We start from the raw sequence: 23,061 nt of genomic DNA, 5'->3' as shown, positions 1-23,061 counted from the left end.
GAAGGAACCTGCCAGTTTCAGGCAGGGTCAGCTAATGGTGCCCTTGGAGGGGTTTTAGCGATGTCAGGGGATGGGGCTGAGCTGGTCGGAGCCGGTCTGTGGCGGGCTTTGCTGCCACAGTCCCTGATGCCATGGGGCAGGCGGGACCCGTGGGCAGCTGACGGGTGGCAGGACGTGAGGCGGAACGAGCCGCTTGGTCATTTTAAAAGGGCCGCAGCTCAGAGACAGAAAACGCGCCCTGCGGTGCCTGTTCTCAGCACACATCTGGACACACTTTCCACGCCCGTAGCATAATGTTACGGCCCAGCGTGTCCCTGTCCCAGTGGTATTACCCGGCCCGGGCAGGGCGGCCCCTCTCCCTCACGGAGCGCTGCGGGCCCGGCCCGGAGCTCTGACCTTGGCGGGGACACGGCAGTGCGCCTGCGCGCGGCTCCCCCGCCCTCACCAAAAATGGATGCCCCGCGGCAGCCCCGCACGTGAGGCACCGGCGGGCTCCGCTTCCGCCCTCTCTCTACCACGTGACGCGCGGCTCTTACGGAAGCCCGATGGGGACGCGCAGGCCGCGTTCGGCGGCTGACCCGCGGAGCGCCGAGCGGAGCCGAGGTGCCTGAAGCGCTCCCCGGCCGGGCAGAGCCGGGCCCGCAGTGCTGCCCGGCCTCTCCGTGCCACTCGGGGTGAGTACGGACCGCCCGGGGCGCGGCGGCAGCGCCCCAGCTCCGCGCGGGGGGCTCGGCCTGCCCGCGGGGCCGGGGCTGGCCCTTTTCCGCGCTCACAGCCGGAGCCCCCCAGCCCGTGTGTCCCCGGTGCCGGGGGCGCTCCCGGCGCTCCCAGTGCTTGGAAGCCTTTCGGCAGCGGGAGCAGCGCCGCGCTGGGGGTCGGCAGCGGCCCGGGGGGGTTTGGACGCTCAGCCCTCGCGGGGACACTCGAGGCACTGAGGCCGCGGAGTCCCCTCTGCCCTCGGGCATTATCGTCTGACGACCCTCCCTTAGGGGAAGGAAGGACCTTCCCCCGGTCTGCTGCGGAATGCTCTTAATGCCGCCGCAGCGCAGGGAATATTTGGGTGTTTCAGAGAAATGGTTCTCAGAGTGACGTTTTTTTTCTCCTAACGTTCCTCAGCATTTTTATTTTCTGTTAAAATATTTTGTGTTAAAACCTTCAGCTGGAGTAAAATAGACCTGAAAGAGCTCAGCCTATACTGTTTTGTGACCGCATAGCTTTCCTCGTGTATAATGGATACGTTTTGTTCATGTGCTGAGGAGAGAGGGCAGTGTATTTTAGAAGTTCAGCACCTGTGACTGTGCTGTGCAAGAACAGCTTTCGGCGTTTGGCCGCTCCTGGGGCTCCTTCCCCTCGGGTTGTTCTGTCGGTGCTTTGTTAGAGCACAGCCTCTGCCCCGCGCTGCCTCCGTGATACATGTTCTGACAGTTCTAGGCTCCTGTAATAGGTGCTTCGGGTCCTTCATTCGTGCCTTAACTTTGCTCTAAGTCCTCCTCTTCCCCTTTTTTCCTGTCTAAGGATATGTGGACACTTGCCAAAGGAGCACTTTGCAGCTTATGTGCACATGAACAGACGAGCTGTAAAGTAACCACATCAGGAACAAACAGTAATGTAGCTGGAGAAGTTACAGTTTGGTGTCGGCTGTAAAACCTGCCCTGCTCTCAGAGCTGGCACAGATATACTGTTACCAGTGCTCATCCTGTATCTCGGGTTCCTCGCTGTGCAGAACATTCCCTGTTGCAGCACAGATATGGCCAATGCCTGGTTATTGCCAGAATGCTGGCAAAGAGTCATCCCTAACATTTTTATGCATTGCTTCATCCTCATCTCTCCTGTTGATGTTCTTTTTTAGGAGAGGGAGAAGGAGGTACCTACCCCTTGCCTCTTGCTGTCTCTTCCTTTGTCCTTCTCTGGATTTCTTCCCTCCCTGCCTTCTTTCATTAAATGCCACTGATGCTCATTTGCACTTCAGCTGCTTTCTGTCTATTTATCCTGTATCTGTGATTGTATTTTTATTGTCTTATTGTTCTCAGACTCGTATTCTCATGCCTCTTTAAGAGCTGCCTAGGTCTGTAAATATCAATTTTAAAATCCTCATTATCCCTGATATATTATTAATGTTTTTCTGTAAAATGCTTTGTGTAACAAAGACATTACAGAAAACATTAGTTTGTTTTGTTTTCAAGCTCCATTAAAATATTTTAAGTTTTATGTTGGGGAAATCTCACCATTTCTTGTTTTGCTGTTCTCTTGTAAAAAGGAGTAAAAACTGAAATCACTTTGACAGCAAATCCAGTTCTCAGTGACTGAAAGTAGACAAGAAGTAGGCAAGAGTAGGAAGACATTGAGGTATTGTATCTATAGGTCCTTGGAAAGTACAGCTAAACCCACACAGTGCTATTTAATGTATAAATAGTTTATAAAGTGTCTGTTCTAATTATGACTTTGTGTGTGTTTTACCTTGCGGCTGGAAAACAGTTGTGGTGTAAACTTGTGTCTCAAAGCAATGCCAGGTTGTAGGGAAGCTGTGGTGCAAACACTGCTGCAGGGCAGGGATACTCGATTGCCAAGGTATTAGAGCTGCACAGGTATTTCAAAACAAGGATGTGGGCAAGCACTGAAACACCTTTTGTCAAATCCTGTGAGCAATAAGTGTGCTTGAAGTGCTGCCACTTGATATTCTGGGTACTTTAAGTTCTTCTTAAAATTTGGTCTCTTTTTTTGACATTTTTATTTGATCTGGAGATGCTTTTCTCATCAGAGAGAATGTTTTCAAATGAAAAGCACTGTTTGGGATGTGGAAATGTCAGAAGACTATTTTCTTCATGTCACTGGCTGATCCAGCCAATGTCTGCAAGAGAGACAAATCCAGCTTGCAAAATCAAAGGATGAAAAACTCCATGAGAAAGGTTAAAAACTTTGAAGTGGCAGAGAAGTTTAAGAACCTCTTGAACTCCTATAAAGTGTTTATTTCTAACAAAGTGGGTTAACTTTATTTCACTTGATACATACAAATAGTGAGAATTAATACAGATGGATTAAATTTTCAGGTATTTTCTTTATAAGTATTTTTTTTTAAAAGTTTACATAGAACAGTGACATTCTTGCCTTGTCCCTGATCACTTGTTTTCCTGCTGTGCTCCAGTGAGACTTTGAGATTAATGAGATTCTTTCATTTGATCCATGGTAATAGGAAGTCTTGAAAATAACACTGAGGATCCCAGGATGGATTGCCAAGTGGATCACATCTTGAATATACTCAGTGTGTGCATTTAAGTGTTACACAGTCCAGATCCTTCTGTGTGCTTCTTCCTGTTGTCTGAAGGTTACTATTAGTTCAAGGTTTTATTGGTAAATCTGGAAGGTATTGCTTGTGTGTGCTGGTGGGAGGAAGGGCTTGTGGGCTGCCTCACCTGCCACGCAGCGTCTCCACACTGAGGCTCAGAGTTCTGCATGTTCAGCTCAGGGAAATGCACACACAGCAACAGACAGAGCCCTGCTGCCAAAAATAGGAAAAGAATGTAGTTGCAATATTAGTGGCAAACCCTGCCTTTTTGCCAGAATGGGTCACTTCATTTAGGAAACTGCTTAAGCAACACCACTAAAAGATGTCCTGCTGCAGTAAGCCACGCTTCCCACAAGCAGGTTTGCTGGGAGAACTGCATTTACATATTGTGTGTGCACATATATGTCTAGAAATGCCTTTTTTTGCAATCCTAACCCTAAAAATAACCATTATCTCAGTCTGAGCTGTTGGCAAGGCCTCCAGCCATTGAGCCATTGCCTCGATAAAAAATTTCCCACAACCAATTCCTTGCAGCTCACTGTTTACTCTGGGAGCCCCTTTCCAGCCCCACTCCAACTGCAGCTTTAGAATGTCTCTCTTAACTGAGTCCATAACCATAATCTCCGAATGAGCCATCAGCAAGGTCCACCAGCCACTGCCCAGGTGAACAACTTCTCCCAGCCCTCTGAGGTTCCTTTCCAGCCCACAGTTTCCGTCAGCAGCCCCCTTCCAGCCCACCTCCACATGCAGCTCTAGGATTTCGTTTTCTCTCAACCTTAAATCCAACTTCAAAACCCCAGTTATCCTGGTCTTTGACACAGCTCACAACAAATACATCAGTAAGTTTCTCACAGCCCAGTTTCTAGGAAACTCCCCCACTGCTTGAGTTGAATTCCTCCTCCTCTTCTAGGAAAATGTATCTATAAAGTATTGGCAAACTTTTAAATTTAAATAAAGTCTTGTTCTCTCTATCCTCGTCTTGTATCAGTTCTGCAAAAGTAAGATTTTAATTTACAGAAAAACAGAGGTGAGAAGTTCACAGAATTGCTGTGATTGGGAATGATTATGAATGTACTCAGTGTTCAAGCTGATTTGACAGGCTGTTGATAGGAACTTTGTCCTTGTAAGATGGGGGGAGGTCTGGATGACTGAATGTGAGTAGGAGGCTGCTGCCCAAGCTGAGCCTTTTGTCATTCCACTGTTTCAACATGCAGTTTTGTAAGGCTTCAGCCATTTTCTCAAATACCAGCACACTGGATTTGTGTAAATGCAAACCAACAACTTAGATTTCTTGCCAATTCTGAATAGATTTCCTATCAATCTTATCAGGGATTTGTTGGTTGTTTGTCTTTCTTTTTCTGCCAGCCAGTGCAAGAATAATACCTTCCATGCAGAATTTCTAGGTTTGGGGTTTTTTTGTCGTGGCTCACTTTGAGGACCCTCAGTGCAGCTCTGAGCATTGTCTGCAGCATCAATTTGTTCTTCTTTCATCGCCTGCACCTCTCAGCACTTTGAGACTACACTTCCTAGGAATTTTACTGCATAATTTGTTTCTTTAAATAAGTCTCTACCACTTGCCTAGTAATAAGAACAAAGCATTTCCTTTACATCCTTTCTGCTGCTTTCCTATATTGCTCTTAGAGTTTTTGGTCTTCTTTTCCCAGAATGAGTGGAGCCGCATTCCCGTCTCCAGCTGCCGAGATGGCAGAAATGAACCGCCTTCAGTATGAGATGGAATACACAGAAGGGATCAGTCAGCGCATGAGGGTCCCCGAAAAACTCAAAGTAGCTCCTCAAAATGCTGACCTTGAAAAGGACATGCCAGAAGGATTTCCAAATGCCAGTGTAACTATGCAGGTTCCAGAGCGGATTGTAGTGGCAGGTATGTCTGCATTGCGATGCAGGTGAAAATTTAAATTGGTTTCCCAAATTTCTGGATGGAAAAAAATATATATTGATGCACTTTTAAAAGAACAACCTGTAAAATGCTCTCTGGTTTTCAAACAGTTAATGCTCATTAACTTCGACATAGGAAGTTTCTTAAACTCTGAAAATGTTTTATTAATAGTTTTGGTGTAGCTTTTAATGGAGACAGTTAATGAATTAATTATGCACAGAAGGTTTAGTTGCTGACATTTCATCTTACTTAACCATTTTTAGAGGAAAAAAGGTAATTTTTATTGATTTACACCTAATTTTTATTAATTAACTATAAGCTAAAGTAACTATAACAAGTTTTGGGGATCTGCTGTATATATTAGTCATGCAAAATCTGTTTGATCATAATCAGAATTCTAATTATGTTAAGAACTTATCTGGTTTTGGGTGGACTCTATCAATATAGTATTTATGGTCATGGGCTTTACAGTGACAGACCTGGAACTGCTGAAGGTCTTGCAATTTGCAAAATGTGTGACATGTATATTTTATGCCTTGACATCCCCAGTCAAATACACCATTAATAGGACTTGGTCTTGAGTGCTCTCACTTGCAATAGCAGTTGGTGTGGCTCAGGATTACTCAGGATCGTTGTTCCCAGAGAAACTGTTCAAATAATTGTCAATAATGTGGTCTTTATGAGAGCTTTATCAATAGTTTTTAACATACAAGACCTGTTAAGGAAAGTTATACTTCATTATTTGGCGTGGGCCAGGGAAGTAACTGCTGTGATGTCTTTTTGAACTTTAGCATTGACCCTCAGGCCTCAGAACGGTTTACTTGCTATTGACAACTGATGTTCTTGCAGGTAATAGTGAAGACATTCCATTTTCCAGACCAGCAGACCTTGACATTCTTCAGTCTACTCCATTCAAACCACTGGCACTGAAAACTCCTCCCCGTGTTATTTCTCTTAGTGATCGACCGCTAGATTTTTTGGACCTAGAAAAACCTCCACAGCAGACACCTCAAAGTGAAGAGGCCAGTACTTCTTTTGCTTTTTCCTTAGATGAGAAGCATTCTACTATTAAAGACAGTGAAATGACCAATGATTTCTCTACTGTGGTGAAGATCAACTTGGTGCTAACATAAGTTGGGAAAATCTAAAAATATTTTTATTAGCTCTGTGGTACTTGTAATGCCTTTGAAGTGGCAGATGGCATGGGGCTGCCATGCTCAGTAGGCTTACTCAGTCCTTACAAAAATAAAGTCATAGTTAGAACTACTCAAAATACTTTAAAAAAAACATCCTTTTGATGAAGAGAAAACTGCAAGATTTTTTTTTTTGAATTTACAGATTATCAGAAAACAGACTAGAGAACTACACGTTCTTTTAATGTGTATAGTTGACCTCTGGAGTTCATGGCCAGATGATATAACACCACACAGAATTAATGAGTTTTGTTAAAACTCTGACAACCAACTTCATAGAATGGTATGACATTGGCATCCAGGTGAATGATGGTAATTGACATCTTAAAACCAGAAAAATATTTATGAAGCTGCATATTCTGTAGACTTACAAAATACAATAGAAATACATTTCTCTCTCGTGATAGGAAGTAATCCCAGAATGGGTAAGGTTGGAAGGGACCACTGGAGGTCATCTAGTCCAACCTTCCCACGCAAGCAGGGTCTCCTAGAGCACATTATTCAGGATTGTGTCCAGAGGGCTTTTGAATATCTCCAGAGACTATTAAAAATTCTGTCAGTTCATCATTTTGGCATCAGATCCCATGGATAGATAACAACAGGATTGCAATAAGGTCAGAGCTTGGTTTTACATGTACCAGCATCAGATCCTGTCATCAGTTGTTTTCCTCCTTATCATTGTGAAACCCATGAAAACGTGCCTTTGTGTCTGAGGACAGATCTAACCTACAGACCTCCACTGCACATTATTGTGTCCTGGAACTCTCTGTCTTTTATGTCCCTCTCTCTCCCTTCGATGCAGGTCCGCTCAGTGGGAAGACTGAAGAGAGAACGTTCCATGAGCGAAAACGCCACGCGGCAGAACGGCCAACTGGCCCGGAATGACTCCATGTGAGTAGAGCAACAGAGTGCAGGGACACTACTAGAGCTTTGTTACACACCTCCTTTGTTCCTTATCTCCTTGTTATTTGCTTTTTCCAACTAATATTTTGTATGTTGTGGCGAGTACATCATTTTAACAGTTACAAGGCCAGCATTTTTCTTAATTCTTATGCTTTTTGTTTAGTGAGGTGAGTAATTTATGAAGTATTTTCTTGCAGTGGATAGTTGGATGTGTTTGTAGGTTCATAGTTTCACCAGTTACCATCAATTGTTATTTTAGGAGATTTTTCAGTTTCTGAATTGGTAGAATATTTTTTCCCCTGAATTTTCAGGAAATTGAGTTCTTTGTACATCAAAATGTTCCCAGTTCTCTCACTGTTGATATTATAATGATTTTCACTCTTAGAAGGAGTATTTTTATTTCCTCATAAATATTAGAATAAGTAATTTTTCTTTGGTATCAATGTATTTAATATATTGGAATCTGTCCGTATATATCTTAACCTTTTGAGACCAAAATAGCAGGTAGCATTTAGAATTGGAAACTTCATCTACTGTTACCATCCACGGTAGTAATTCTTAGGGTGCTTTCTGAAGACATACATGCCTGTAAAGTTTTACTGGATATGATAGCTTTTGATTAATCTCAGTTTATTCTGAGTGACAGCATCTCTCCACCTGGAAATAACTGGTTTTGCAATGTAACACTTAGGAATCTTTTATTTGTGAGTTTTAATACAGCTGCCATAAGGAATACTTGCCTTAGAAAAGATTTTAGATTTAAGACTTAAAGATGGGATTCATTTGTCCCAATGTAGACTGTGTAACAGTATTGCTAGATCACCATAAACTTAATATTTAGTAATGAGGAAAATAAGTACAGGGCCTACTTTGGATCTACCTATTTTTAATCTAAAGTAGGTCAAGTGAATTATGCCCTAGAAATGCCTTTTTTTCTTCTATTTAGAGCAAGGGCACTATGTGTACTACATATCTGTCTACCTGTTAGTTTGTCTAAAACTAGTGAAATGGACTCTGCACATTCCAGACATAAGTCTCCTTCTCTTCCTCCACAGCTTTGTAGAAATGTTGTTTCATATCTTCCTCTTCTTAATCAGACTTTTGGTTCATACAAGCTTATGGATTGCACATGTCTAGGCACTCAAGTCTGCAGAGTCAGACTATTCACTGAGCTGGCAAAACTAGATTTGCATCCTTATCTCCTGCTCAGCTCAGTCTCCAAGTGTTCTATCAGCCTACTAAATGCCCAAGTTCCCTGTGGTATCAGTTATCCAGTTATGTCCTGTTGAACCAGACATACTGGAATTTCACTGCAGGAATGGCTTTCTCTTGCCTGTCTGATGGCTTGCACATGGTACATGATGGTCTTTTTGTGATGGAAGCTGCTTGGGAAAACATTGATCCCTTTGCTGCTGCCAGTGCTGCTTTGCCAGTATTGACATATTTGATGTATTGCACTTCAAGCAAGAACAGATGGTACAGAAATTCTTGTGATTTCTTGATACTGCTTTACACTTGCTCCCAGGTTAGTTTAGTCTTACAAAAGTCATGGGCCATGTCTGCCCAGCCAGACATCTGAGGAAATAGCAAGATCAGCTCTTGACTGGGTGTATCCAGCTGCTGTCAGATTTCTCACGTGTTGGGGTTTCTCGAATGTGGAAATCCTAAATCTCTAAAACTCGCCTGTGTGCCTTGCTGTCACTCAGTAGCTATGTATAGAATTACTGGTTTAAAATGGTCTGAATATTATTTGGTGTCATAGTTTTTTAATCTACTAGCAGTCGTTCAGAAGCTTAGCAATACAATATGCACTTGGAATCCTGTAAATTTAAAAAGGATGTGATCAAAGAACACATAACTGGTAGCTGGTGTGACTCAGTTTATCATTTACAAAAGCCAGGAGATTATGACACCCCTGGAGAGTAGTTTTGCTCTCTTGATAGCCATGCTAGTCCTTGCATAAGGTCTGTCACATAAATCAAACTTCCAATGCCAAGCACTTTACATTATGCATGTCTTTTGGATTGATCCAGGATCTCTTCTCTTGCTTGCATGAAAAATCCCAACTAGCTGATAGTGACCCTGCTGTATCCACACTCTCTGCTGCCCTTGTGGAAGAAGCTATCCTTCCCCACCACAGCATTCCACACTTGCTGACCTGCAGATGGTGTATTTTAGTAGAAATTCATTTTTCTCTTGTCCTCCCAAGTTCTCGTTTCCTTATAAGAGAAGTTATGCTGTGTCTCGAGTGTAGATCACATGCCTTGAAATCACTGAGGTTCCTAGAATTGCTTCTTTCTCTGACATAATTGCTTCTTCTGAGTTGGTACAATACAAAAGACGAAGTCACTTTGAACATGCTATGGACATTTCTCCCTCATCTAGGTTTTGTCAGTCTCCAAGTGGAGAATGTGACTCGGACTGACTCACTCCAGGAGAGTGTTCTGTGAATTCAGGTTGCTGAAATAACATGTTCCCAGGGGAACTTGTGTGGCTCACACAAATGCAATAAATGTAAATACATGTAAATGTAATCTTTGTACTACAGAAAATTAGTTGTGCACCTGTTACCTCATTTATATCACCTCGAAATTTCTTTACTATCTAGAAATACTGTATCTTCCAATGGTACAAAGCCACAAGAAACTTACTGCACCTAAAGTTCTTACATCTAGTGATGTTGGCTGAAAAAAATAACCTTTGTTATAATTACTGTAATGATACATTGCTGCTTCATCAAAACTGGCTTGACTTGTGAATTCATATCATGTCTACATAGTTTACTTCTGCAGGAACATGCTATGGTGCTGTAACTTGACAAAGATCAGCTCTTTATTCCTGTGCTTGTGAGTCTAGTTCACACCTTCAAATAGGAAAGAAAGTCCACGTTTTACTTGAAATATTAAATTCCTGTACAAAACCCAAAACATTTTTTTGAAAACTTGTTTCTCTTACCTCCTTGATTCTACTCCCTGACAGACATGATAGTCAGCTCAGATGCTGTGATGACCACTCCATTAAAAGGCACAGGGAGCATTGCCTTTCAATGCCTTTGTTTTCTAAACAAGACTATGATTCTGAAGTTTTAATCTAGGGCACTGTTGTCCTCCTTGGACAAAATATTCAGATGTACTGTGTGAAATTCCAGTGCTTGGCTTACGAAGTGACAAAATTAAATATTCTGGAATAGATTGTCAGATGGAAGCAGAGTTGGCTGGGCTCCCTATCACAGTGTTCTCCATATGGAACAAGTAGTTTCTCTTCTGTTGTCTTTCTTGTCATCCAGTTGCATGCAGAGACAGTTCTGAGAATTTTTTGGCACTTAGGCTTCACTGAAGACAGCAATTCCCAAATGCTCTTAGAAAACCTGAGACTAACAAGTAGGTACCTGGTGGTACAGTAACTGACTGCATAGCAATAGTGACAGCTCTCTAAATTACAATCCCTCTATTTATAAGGATGCTTACTTAAGAGATTACAATTATTATTCAAGGTGGCACAGATCAGATACTGTCCCAAGAAATAAAATGCCACGGTTCCAGTCACCTCTTTCGACTAAGGATTGCACGTAAGCCTAAATGTTACCTGGTATATGAAAATCAAGAGTGTGTTTAATTACATAGCTCTCTGCAATACTAATATTCTGACTAAATATCTGTAGTTTAGAAGATAAAATTTGAAACAGCCTTTGCTACACTGAATGTGTGGTTTCTAATTTTGCTTCAGGGTTTCTCAAACTTGGTCATATCATTTCCCCCCGGAAAGAGCATAGGGAAAAATACCTGACAGCCAATGAAAGGGACAGTAAAAAAAATTAAATTTCAAAATAGCTTTAGTTTGTTTGACTCTTTGTTCTTTGGCTGGTTTTGAATAGCTGGAGAAACCAAGCATTTCGTTGGTCGTTGCCAGGCAATGTTGAATGCAAGGATTCCACTTCTGTATTGGAAGTCACCAAATCACCAAGAGTGCATGGAAAAGTGGACAGCACTTAATTTTTTTTCTGTTCCAGCCTTTTCCTTAGAAAAACGCATCTCTTCTCTAGAGTTCAATTTCACGGTTTGAGAAATTCTGTTCTTCATGCAAATAATGGAGAGAAGGTGATGGTGTGCATGTCTTTAACAAGAATACAGTCTGTCTATGTACTTGAATTTAAAGTAACCTTAACTAGTTAAATCTGTTTACCTCTCATTTCATACTTCCAGAACTGCAAGTCAGAGAAATACCTGAAATAAAGCCTGTGTACATCACAAATGCTTTGAGAAGTTTTAGGAGAGATTACTGCTAAGCTAAGAACTCTGCATATAGCAGAATGTACACTTTCACAGTAATGACTGTAATTCCATGTTGTTTGGTTTGGTTCCAAACCCTGGAATTGAGTGGTGTTTGTAACCAGGGAGTGGTAAAGTAAGTGGCTGGAGCTGTATGTAAGAATTCTTTTCAGAAATCTGAAACAAAGTTATACCTAAAACTAAGACCATTTAACTAGAAATGAAGAAGAGGCATAGCCACAACAATGATACATGCTCATACTAGGTATATGTTAGAGTTTTTTTCTTTTGTCGTCTGGACTGATTTGTATATCAGATAATTGCTTCATAATATTTCTTCTCTATGGTCTCTGACATAGTTCAAAGGAGTACTATATGTTTACAGGACATAAACTTCAAACCCTGAAAAAAGAAGATGGAAGAAAAATTTGGCTTCTCTCTCCCTGGCATTTGTGCTCTTCATGGAATTATTCTCAAATTTTGATCTTTCCTTATTATATACACTTTGAATTTAATCAGCATATGTAACTTAGTTCTAGGGAATTTTGTACAGTTGTTATTAAATTAGGTTGGGGTTTTTTTCACTTCTTAAAATACTTTTAGTATCTACAGAAGTCTTTGTATGTAGATAACATTACTGTGGTATTTATGGTAATATCATTCTGGGCAACAGGAATTCCACAATGTCATCTATTTTGCAGTATGTCTAAATACTGTTTGCAAAACTATCTTTCAGCCTATTCTGTGCATATCTGAAGTGATTAACAGGAGAAATTGCTTTTGAAGTAAAACATACTATGCATTCAAGTCTTAAGCTCCTCCCTGGTTTGCCTCAAGCCAGCAAATCCACAAGGAGTAAAAATTCTCATAAATTCCCTTTAGTGGCAATATTTCAATACTTGCCCCTACTTGATATTTTTCTAGTGATCATTGGCATTTCCAGCACAATTCAAGAGTAGAATGTGTAGGTGTGACCACTGTCATTGATTGCAAGGTAGAAGTCACCATAAATAGAGGTGAATTCTGCAAGTCTTGGAGAACAATAAAAGCTGTAGAGAAGCGATAGTTATTTACAGTTGTATCCTTCTTCTTACTTGCTGTTGTCCAAATGTACTCTAGGGCAGCATGAAAAGGTATCTGCAGTTCAGGTAATAAACAGTGCCCAGTGTCAATCAGTCACTGCAATCTTTGAGTTCCTTTGAAGCACAGGATGGCTGAACTCTGCTGTGGATGAAGTGACATTCCTGTAAAGTGTTTTCAGTCAGTCTGTTCAACTGATTTTTCTTTCTTACTCGATTTTGTGATCTTGGTGCCAGCCAGTTGCAGAGCAACTCTGTTCAGTGTGAGAGTATCCACAGAATTCTGACCCAGCTAGAGATTATCCAAATATCAAAGCAGCTTCCAAGTACTCAGCCACTAATGTTTTACTAAAAATGCCAGATTGACATTCTAAACCCAAAAGCTGTTGGAGCAAAGCAAAAGGGGCAAGGAAATGTGTTGAATTATGGGTGCTAATCTAGGAATAAAAACTGTCCCAATATTTAAAGGCTACAGTGGCTCGCACTTGGTTTGCATTTGTGTTAATATGTACAATTAAGTTAACACAAATTTCTTCCTATTAAAAAAGCATCTCACCTTTAATTAAAGGTTAAAAAAAATAAAGAGCCTTTATAAGTGTACAAAAATGTGGATGAAGTCAGTTTGAATGTAAAGAAACATGAGGAAATCACAGGCAGTTTATCAAAACTAATTTCTCTCTGCTAGACAAGGTTTGTATAATCCAAGTGATCATGTTTGAATTTCAGTCCTGCATATTTTAAGTAATATTTTTTGCATCACAGTCAACAAGTTAGATCATGTAATTTTTTTCACTGGGACATGAATTTATTGTTATTTTTTGAATTTGTTGTAGTTGCCTTTAAACTTGTTTATGTGCAAACCAAAATACCATCTTGATCTTTCGTCACAGCTTCAAAACAATTTTATTGAAGGTGCTCTATGTGAGATTCTCCCTATTGAAAAAGGCTTGTGTTTTTAAAAGAGATTGTGTAGGATTTTCTTAAAATGCTAATGCTTTTTAAGACAGTTCTCATTGATGTCACTGGGGACTTGAATACTGACTTCAACAGGTACAGGTTTAGCTGTACAAGCACTTTCTAAAACTAACTTGTATAACAGATCAAAACTGTGTCCTTGGATTACATGTGTTTGTTTCTGAAGAACATATGCAAATGTAGCTCATAATCCCTACACTACTAAAATTTGAGAGTGTTACCTTATAGTGGTGGGAGAAGGGTAAACCAAAAGCAAGCAATAAGCATTTTGGAATGGGGTCTATCTGAAAAGCTTTTTTTTTTAATTTAAAATCTGACTACAGTATTTCTCTCTTCATTTACTGTGCTTATACAAACAGTGTGACACCATCACTGCAACAGGCTCGTGTCTGTCCTCCCAATATGTTACCTGAAGACGGAACTAATCTTTACTCTGCTCGTGGCATTTTGTCGTTTATCCAGTCTTCCACTCGTAGGGCTTACCAGCAGGTCTTGGATGTGCTGGATGAAAACCGCAGGTGATTGGTTGTCACTGGTTCTTGCCAGCTTTTGCTGCTTCTTTTTTTTTTTTTTTTTTTTCTGTTCTCCTTTTTAGTGGAGTTTGGTTTCTGTTTACAAAATAATGAGATGAAAATATTTGCTTTTGCTTTCCTTTGCTTTCACTCTTCATAAGCAATTTAAATGTCCAAAATTCACATTTCAAAATGCTTCTGTTTCAAATATAGGGTTGTTTTGGTTCCCATCCAAATAAAGATCAAAATAGGAAGGGTTAACCTGTGGCTGCAGGGGGTTTTGCTCTTCTGAGATTGTCAGCGTTTTCTGCAATTAACACTTGACCCTGAGCCTGCAAATTTACTAGCCTTGTCTTCTGCTTTTCTGTTGGTGAGCAGTGGTGCAAATCAATAAGATTGGGTTGATGTTGTCATAAAGCATTAAAACAAATGTGCAGACACGGGGCAGAATATCCTGCAAGGCATTGTAGATGCTGCTTTTGGTAATGTGTCGAGACTTGAGGCTGTTTCAGTTTATATTGGGAATAGTTATCTCTGGCTGACACCTGGCTGATGGTGGCCACTTTGGATGCTGAGAGCAAGAAAGGCAATGAACACTGAGAAGCTGGTTGCTCCTCTGATTATTGCTGTCTCTGGTTTTATGGATAACCTGACACTTTGAGAGGTGATGAACCAGAACAAGCCTCGTGGCAATCCCTGTACTTCCATTCTCTTCAGTGGAGTTTTGCCCGCTGGATGCATCCTCGGACTGCTGTGATTTGGCACTTGTAAGCACTACAAGAATGGCATGTTTAACACTATAGAGACATTTACAAAGACTGATAATGGCAATGGTAATTTACCAAAAGCAATTTTCATTTCAGTAGTATGCTAGCACAGAAATTCAGGTAAGAATTGCAGACAGTCTCTAGTGTAGGGTTATCTCAGACCTCTGGGCTTGCCAAGAGGTTGAATTCGAGAAGATAATTGGCAAGAACATTGGGAGGAACTGCACATTGCTCCTGCAGCCCTTCAGTGTGGCCTGTGCTAGCAAGTTCTTTGAAATTTGCCATGTGCCTCTGCTGATATCGCAGCAGCACGCTTAATATTTGTAGTGTGAAGTTAAATTATTTGCTTCCTGGTTGTTTTGGTAATGAAATGTGACTATCAAGCCAATCTTACTGTGAATGTCTGTGTGTTTGCAGTCACTTGCCAAACTGGCACCTCTGATAGCTCACCATGTTTGCTGATCTGACAATAAATAAATGCCCATATTAACATTCCTGAATTGTAGGGAACTCCAGTCTCACTGGTCTTTATGTTCTTAAAGGGGACTGAAAAAATCAAACAAACAAAATTAGCTGCAGAGTTCCTGGTGAAATTCTGCGAGTTGGGTGCTTAACTGTAGCTGTTAAAATTTTGATGCCTGTCAAGAGCTGGGCATCAATAACTTCTTTTCCTTTTCAATATTAAAATGAGATGGAATTACATGTTTGTTTTACTAAACTAAAGCTCCCAGATAAGGAGGAATTGTACTGTCTGTGAACAGTAGCACTTACAGATATTGTGCCAAGACTCCTTGTTAAAATATAGATTGAAATTCTAGTCCTTTTCTCAGTCTGCAGTGGAGCTACAGGTTTTATTCCTGGCTTCCATTATGCACATTCATGCCTATGTTTTCTTGGAGTCTGGAAAACAAACACATATGCATACATACACTTTCAGCTTACTTCCATTATCAGAAAATTTCTAGAATACTGAATACTTCAAAAGCTGCATTACTTACCCTGGTTTATTTTTGAGGTTTTCTCACTAACCTTCCTAGAAGGAATGGGAAACCTGTTTCTAGTCACCTATGGACAAATAGGTGCCAAACGAATGAACTCTTCAATAAGGTGGAAGTGTTTTCTTTATGGCTGGGTGTTCAGACACCCACCATTACATCTGGCGTAGGAATGTGAAATTTGGATGATCCACTTGCATGGTTGCAAAATATTGTTCATTTTAAATTGCTCCAAACCTGCACTCTGTTCTTTTGCTCTGTGTAACGTGCTTTCTATCTCAAAACCTTATCTCTTTTAACATGTTATGCTTAATACTAGAAGGGATCTTTTAAAGTTAACAAGATCTGGCTGTGGGTTACTCACTGGAAATATTTTTAACTTGTTTCATGGCTTGTCTTTTTTTTTTTTTCCCCCAAAACATTTTCCAATCCACTAAAACTGCTAACGGTAGGTGCTGATTGTCCTGCTGCAGAGAATGAGTTATGCCTAGTTCAGCCAGCACTGCTCACATAATGGTTATTTAAATGAGCAGCAATTTAATGATCACTGTTTACACTGTCTGTTTACTCTTGCATTTCCTTCAGCTTGGACAAGGACAATAGGTCAGTTTTGTTTTCTAACCCTTTTTCTGTTTCAATTTCTTTCAAATGACTGTAAGGCCTATGCCTATTGAGTGCCCTTCAAAGACTGATCTTTTATGCTCTAGACAACAAAAAAATAAAAAAAAAAAATCCAAAAACCAACCAAAGCAACAAGCCCCCAAAAAACTCCCTGCATTTAAGGAGATTTTAGAGGTGTCTTAAACGCAGGAATAAAGGCAATTTCATATCTGTATAGAGTTGTGTTGAAATCTGTACTTTATCTAAAGTGTTCTTCATCTCTTGGGTCAGTACCTTTTTATTTACAATAAAAAAGCATGAAAACTTAATATTTCCTTTATGATATCTCTTCTAAAAAGCCACCATCCTTTTTAAATGCCAAACTCCACCCACATAATCTTATCCTGAGATGTAACGAGGTCATTTTTTATATTGAGAATATTAATTATATTTTTTATTGTAGAAGTAAAATGGGATGCAAGTTAAGGCCATCCAAGAGGGCTACATCTGACTTTGGACTGGGGTAATTTCAGAAGAAAATGAAATGGGTCTGCAGATGTGAAGGAGGCTGGAAAAGCAGTAGCTATTGCTGTTTGAAGTAACTGCTTGTAGCAGGAGGCAAGGAGAGCAGTTTGATCTCCTGTCCTCTCTGTACTTTAGAAGCTTACCCAGTTCATGTCCAGAACTTCTCCATCAAGTCCTACTGCCCATTCTTATGGCTTCTGTGAGACTTGCAGAGGTGTTTCAAAGTACAGCAAGAGGTGAACACAGGTACTGCCTCTGCTGAGCAGAGGGTGTGTGCTGGTCTCAGTCCCCTGTGTGCAGGCACAGGAGTGGTGCAGGTTGGACCCAGGTACTGAGATTGTCCACACTTTGCTGTTTTCCTCCCAGCCCATGTGTTTGATTCCATCCTCACTGTGGTATTCTTGTTGCATGCTCTGCTCTAACCAGCAGAAGACAGACCAGGCTGAGTTGGTCATTGCCTTAGTGCCACTTTTCCCACTGTTGTTAAATTCTATTACTGTGCATTCCCCTCAAGTTTCAGGCTGCTGCTGTATTTGCAGGGAGTACACATGACCTTGGAGCTATGGCTTCTTCTGATCATGCATTAATGTTTAGGATGGAATTCACAGAAGTAGCCAGAAAACTCAAAGTTCTATGGTACACTTCTTTTTAAAGAAGGCCATGTATTTAATAGCTTTCTTTTATTATACTTGCACATTCTGTATTTACCAAAAAACCTGCTGCTGATTTTGGGGTAAGGTGATCTTAGTTATGAGGCCACTATGATCTGTATAATCAAATTTGATATATAAAACCAAGCAAGGAGTGCAGGAGAGGTAGGGGAATATTGTGGTGTTCCTTTTGGGTCCACCTGTAAAGAAAATATGTGAACTGCAAAGAAAAGGAAGAAAACATATGCAGCTTCCTAACAGCCTGGCTGTGTTGGGAAGTGGGATTAAAGACTTACACAGATCCCAGAATGCTCTGGGTTTATGCCTTGCTGTAGCCCTCAACTGCCTCCAAGCCTGTGTCTTTCCTTGGAAAGGGTATTGTGAATTAGTAGTCATTAATTCTACAACATCTGTAAAACTCTGCCGAAAAATAGCACAGAAGGCTGAGTTCAGAGAGCATTTGAGACCTGTTGTTCTTATTACACGAATTCCAAATGTTGTCCTGTGGGACAATGGTGTGGGAAATGCGTGCTGGATACTGGCACACTGGCATTCCCATATCTGCCAGTTAGTTACAGGTGACTTACGTTGGCAGAGAAATTCTGGGACCTTTTCCATAGCTGCTGTTTGCTCCATTTCTTACACTTCCTCAAAGTATGTAGTTGTAGCATCTGTCAGTGAATACTTCAGACTACCTGAATTATTGCTCTTATTAGGAATACCTTTTGTTTTGGTAACTTTGTGGAAGACCTCATGCATTTAGGCAAGAATATTCTGTTAGTGTATGTATTGGAAATGGGGCTTCCTGTTTTGTAAAACACATCCTGCTGGCTTAAGTACTAGAGGGAAGAACACTGTGGTATGCATTTATGGTGCTGACTAGAGTAGGACCTAGTCCTAGTAAGTATTGCATCAGGTAGCAGAGTTTGCCAAGGCTCATAGATCCTGGTCCTTTTAAGTGAAACTCGTGGTTGTGATATTTTTGCATGGTCCTTGCTGGTTTCCAGGCCAGGCCAGTGTTCTCCCAGCTACCTCAGCACCAGAGCTCTGCCTCTTACATGTACCTGCTGTAAAGATCTTCATACCAAGGTTCTCTCTGTGTTTAATGTTACAGCCTGCAGTATACATGGGTTAATTGCATGGTACAAGTATCTCCAGTTGGCATTGGGAAAACGAAAGGGATTTCAGGCTCCTGAACAGTTTGTTCCCCATCTGTGATGTGCAACACTAATGTCTCATTACCAAAGGCACTGAAAACACACAGTACCAGCTTGGTCAGAAGGTACTGCTGGTATTCACCTCTTCTGTAAACTGCAACACAGGAGCTTCTTACTGCAAAGCTAATGTATATTATAGAGTTGAAGCAACTTAAAAAGCCCTACCTTTCCTTCCTCTTTGCCTAGGAAGAAAAAGAAAAACAAATTTAAAGAGCAACACTTACAAAGATGTTCATACAGCTGCTTGAACCTTGTAGTCACTTCTTCCTGGAGAGGTGTGCCTCTCTTCAGACTATCCATGGTCCTTAGGTACTAGCCCAGGTGTTCTAATTATATCTAAATTATATCTAGCATAGATGAATACAGAAAAGACAAATCTCCCCTTTCCCTAGAGGGAGGAGAGGATGATTAAAAGGGCTTTTAAAAGTATGTGTAAATACATTTATTGTTTACCCATTGTTGTGGGAGATTTTTAGTTTCGAGGGGTATTTTTTTGTTGTTTTCTTAACTGGAAGTTTCCCATGGTTATTTATAAGGCTGATAATCTCCACCCAAATCTCTATTCCACTAGTTTGTCTTCCATAAATGAAGCTGTATCATCAAAAACTTGTTACACTTCTTAGCTGCAAAAACATTCAGTGTTGGTTAAATTTGATAAGAAGAATATGAAAGTGCCATTTACAAGAAAATAAATAGAAGGTATATTGTATTAAAACATTATAGAGTATATGTGGAAGTATTTTGAAGTTCCTTTGTTCTGTGTGTTTTACCTCTTATCTCTGTTTGTCGTTTCCTGTTTCTGTCTCGTGCTTTCTATCTACACAAACCTGCTGTAGGCCAGTGTTACGTGGTGGGTCAGCTGCTACCACTTCCTCTAACCCTCATCATGACAACACCAGGTAAAGAGTATTTTTTTTGTTAGTCATGATCCCCTAATTTAGATTCTAAAATTCAGGTTTCTATTTCCCTCTTTCTAGTGATCTTATTTTAAAAGACAATATTTTTGTGCTCCCTCTCAACTCTTGAGATATTTCAGGCCTTTATTCCTTACCCATCCAAGTCACCTGCACAGGCCTCAGTTGTCTAATAGATACAACATTCTGCAGAATTCTGACTCAGACTAATGTGTGAGAGGAGGCTCTGAAATTACATTGGCAGCACAGTTTAGGTATTTGCTATTTAGCAATGAGCTTGCTAGAAAATTTGGCCTTATATCACCTAATTTTCGCAGGTGTTCTCAGTAACATGCCTGTGACTGTTAGTTATGGCTGGATGCCTTTTCCCTGCCATTGTCCTGGCAGATTGATATTGTTTCAGTGGAACTGGATGTAAGAGTGACACATAATCTCGTGGGCAGGATGATGGAAAAAAACCAGTCCCTTCTACATCTGTTGTTTCCCTTTGCTGTTTACAATTCCGTGTTTTCATAGAAATGGAGGTTAGATTTAGGCTTAAATAGAAACTGGATTCAAGCAGGTGACTCTTCTGTAACTCCATAATTCAGTTTTTGGAATGGTCCAAGAGATATCTCAAGGGATTTCATTCTGGTAACCCTCTTAATATAGTATCTGGAATGGTTTGGAAGTTGGTAGAGCAGCAGTGATACACTGTGACTTTATATTAAATTGGTGTGACCTGAGAGGGAGCCATGCCCATCTCACTGAAATGCTGAGCCTCCCTGCCTGTCTCAGGAGATGGTGAAGGACAACTGTGTTGTAGATATGGTGGAATTTTCTAAATTTTTTACCATGTACTACGAATAAAAAATTGGCCATGAGAAGACCCTCATCAGAAATCTCTTTGGATTTCAGAGGACCTGTAGAGTAAGGAGAATTTGGTTTTTTGAGTGTGCAAAGCTCAAGGATCTCTAATGCAATTCTGATCTAGAAATAGCAATTCCTATTAAGAAACAATGTATTAAGAAACAGTGATACATGGAAACATGACAATTTGTCTGTTTGGGGGGGAGGGTGTTGCCTGAGCTAAGGACATTCTAGAGAAGTTTCCTCAAAGTGATGAAAGAACATAAAGTGCAAAGGTAGTTTCTGCACTTAAGTGCATTCTGCAAGCTCCAGGAATTCTACTCATGTTCTCATTAGTTGACCATTAACTGTCATTAAATGTTAAATATTCTTTTAGGTGTGTTTGTTGTGAATTTAGTAGCCTTGACATTATTTTATTCCATTTCCTAAGATGTTTGCAGCAATTGTTCTTGGGTCCTAATGAGAAAGCAAGTCAAGGGGAGCTAAAATTGAAAACAGGTTTAAGATAGAAAGTGAGAAGCTCAAGGGTAGGTGGAGGATCCTAAGAGGTGGATTTACCTGTTAGTTGTTGGAAATGAATCTGGTTAAGAGATAGCACTTGGATGATCAAAACACATATTCTGTGTAGACTTTCTGCCACTTGCCAACTGATAATAAATGTTCTGTATTTAGTTACCTTGCCCTGGAATTAGAATAATGCTCTCTCTGAATTGGTACATAAACTGAGAGTACCCTGGGAACAAACTTTCTAATGCACACAAAGTTCAGCAAGCTGTGAGTGATTCTGCACTGCACTCTTTATTTGCTAGGTTCTCTGCCTGTAATACTGAGATTAATGTGACTGAGGTTCTTAATCTCAGTAAATGTCCCCTCGGGATATTTAAGTAGGTACTGAGCATAAGACACCCAATTCTTTCCAAATATCCATTTGGTTATTTCTACTCTGTTGCCAGGTCTCTTGCAACTGGCGCTTTAGCTCAGGCAATGTTCGAATTTCATGAATCAGTTAAATAACTGCAAAGTCTTTTGAGGAACTGTATGTCAGCAAGAAGTCTGTCTGTGTGGAGAATCTTCAAAAATATTTAAATGTGGAGAGCAGTCAACCCCAATTCAGTGAAGCACTTACCCATTTCATATGCGTTTGTGCTTTACTCAGTTAGGATCCTATTGAAATATGGCCCTGTAGCAGCTGCAAAAAAACTCTATAGTTCTTCATCCCCACCAAGAAATACATCTACTGGAATGTTGGTAAAATAGGATACTTTCTAATCTTTGTGTGGCTGAGACAGCTAAGCCATCTTCTTTGTTTGATAGATATGGTCTCACCAACTTCGACACGACACTTGAGGGAACGCCAGATGACATGACAGTTGTGGATGCTGCTTCCTTAAGAAGACAGGTACGTAAAGCACAGTAGTTGACAACATTAAGACAAAGCTGTAGTGGTAAAATGGGGTAACAGGTTTTTTGTGTGACTGCAAAGGTATCCATAACGGGTATGGCAAGGAATCCTCTCTGTGCCCCTGCTGGACTGCCCTCACATATCCTATATTGTTCTGGGAATCTAGAGAATCTGACTCCATTTCTGTTCCTACTTACTAGGGGCAGCAAGATCTGAAGATAGAAAGTCAAATTATCGACTGTTTAACATCCATCTCTTTGGGATGCTAATCTTACGTAGTTATTCAGAAGCTTCTAAAAAGTCTGGCCACTTTTAATGAAGTATTAAAAGCCTTTATTTGTTTTTAGATAATCAAACTTAATCGCCGTCTACAACTTCTGGAAGAAGAGAACAAAGAGCGAGCCAAGAGGGAAATGATCATGTACTCAATTACTGTAGCTTTCTGGCTACTCAATAGCTGGCTTTGGTTTCGGCGCTAGACATGGCTATCGGAAAGATTTCATAGTTGAAAACACAAACAATTTGCAAAACTCCTTATTTCTGTTTCTGAAATTGTATGCTGTTTTATAATTCATACACTGGAAACTTCCACCACAGATAAAGGCTCTAGAATTGCAGTGTTAAAGGGACACCTTGTTGTTCAGTTGTAACGTATTTAATAGATTTGCATTGCAAATACTGCGGTATCCTCCTTTGCATGCTTCTGTGTAAACATGGATCAGCCCATGGGAAGTTTGCTTCATGCAGTGTAAGGACTCCTGAGTAATCTCCAGGACTCACCACTGGAGGTTTTGTTGTGGCGGGAAGAGAACAAATAGAATGGATTTGGAAAAAAAAATACAAGAACAAAGGAATACAAATTCATTTTTATTGTTCTGTTGTTAGATGCAATTAAACAATTGCACTAGTTTTCCTTTAGTCCAAGTAGTTTGAGGTGTGCCATAATCAAGGAGTGTGTCCTGTTTATGAGTATGTTCCTTGTTTAAGTATTGTTTGGGTCGAATAATAAAAGGAATTCTTTGCTAACATGCA

At 40.5% G+C, this 23,061-nt stretch overlaps 1 protein-coding gene across 7 annotated transcripts; it reads left to right on the top strand.

Annotated features, from left to right (window-relative positions):
- Positions 1-479: 479 nt before the first annotated feature.
- MFF (mitochondrial fission factor) lies at positions 480-23,061 on the top strand. 7 transcript variants are annotated; one of them, XM_032697464.1, is made up of 10 exons: positions 540-674; positions 4,948-5,165; positions 6,030-6,202; positions 7,176-7,264; positions 10,770-10,844; positions 13,958-14,116; positions 16,458-16,475; positions 19,701-19,763; positions 21,942-22,026; positions 22,377-23,061. In XM_032697464.1, the coding sequence occupies exons 2-10, from the start codon at positions 4,949-4,951 to the stop codon at positions 22,506-22,508; spliced, it is 1,011 nt and encodes a 336-aa protein (XP_032553355.1). In that variant the 5' UTR covers positions 540-674; position 4,948; the 3' UTR covers positions 22,509-23,061. The 7 variants fall into 7 exon arrangements, with proteins under 7 accessions (XP_032553360.1, XP_032553361.1, XP_032553358.1 ...); XM_032697466.1 differs by lacking the exon at positions 10,770-10,844 and having other exon boundaries at positions 537-674; XM_032697465.1 differs by lacking the exon at positions 16,458-16,475.

This window comes from Chiroxiphia lanceolata, chromosome 10 (genome assembly GCF_009829145.1).
Source record: "Chiroxiphia lanceolata isolate bChiLan1 chromosome 10, bChiLan1.pri, whole genome shotgun sequence".
Lineage (NCBI taxonomy): Eukaryota > Metazoa > Chordata > Aves > Passeriformes > Pipridae > Chiroxiphia > Chiroxiphia lanceolata.
The sequence above is the reverse complement of the archived record's forward strand: the minus strand, read 5'-3'. Positions and strand labels throughout refer to the sequence as shown.

Excerpts from the sequence above, each read along its gene's own strand:
- MFF (XM_032697464.1), top strand. The coding sequence starts at position 4,949 with ATGAGTGGAGCCGCATTCCCGTCTCCAGCTGCCGAGATGGCAGAAATG. Across the intron at positions 6,203-7,175 it reads AGACACCTCAAAGTGAAGAG|GTCCGCTCAGTGGGAAGACT; the intron begins GCCAGTACTTCT and ends CCTTCGATGCAG. Across the intron at positions 19,764-21,941 it reads CCTCATCATGACAACACCAG|ATATGGTCTCACCAACTTCG; the intron begins GTAAAGAGTATT and ends TTTGTTTGATAG.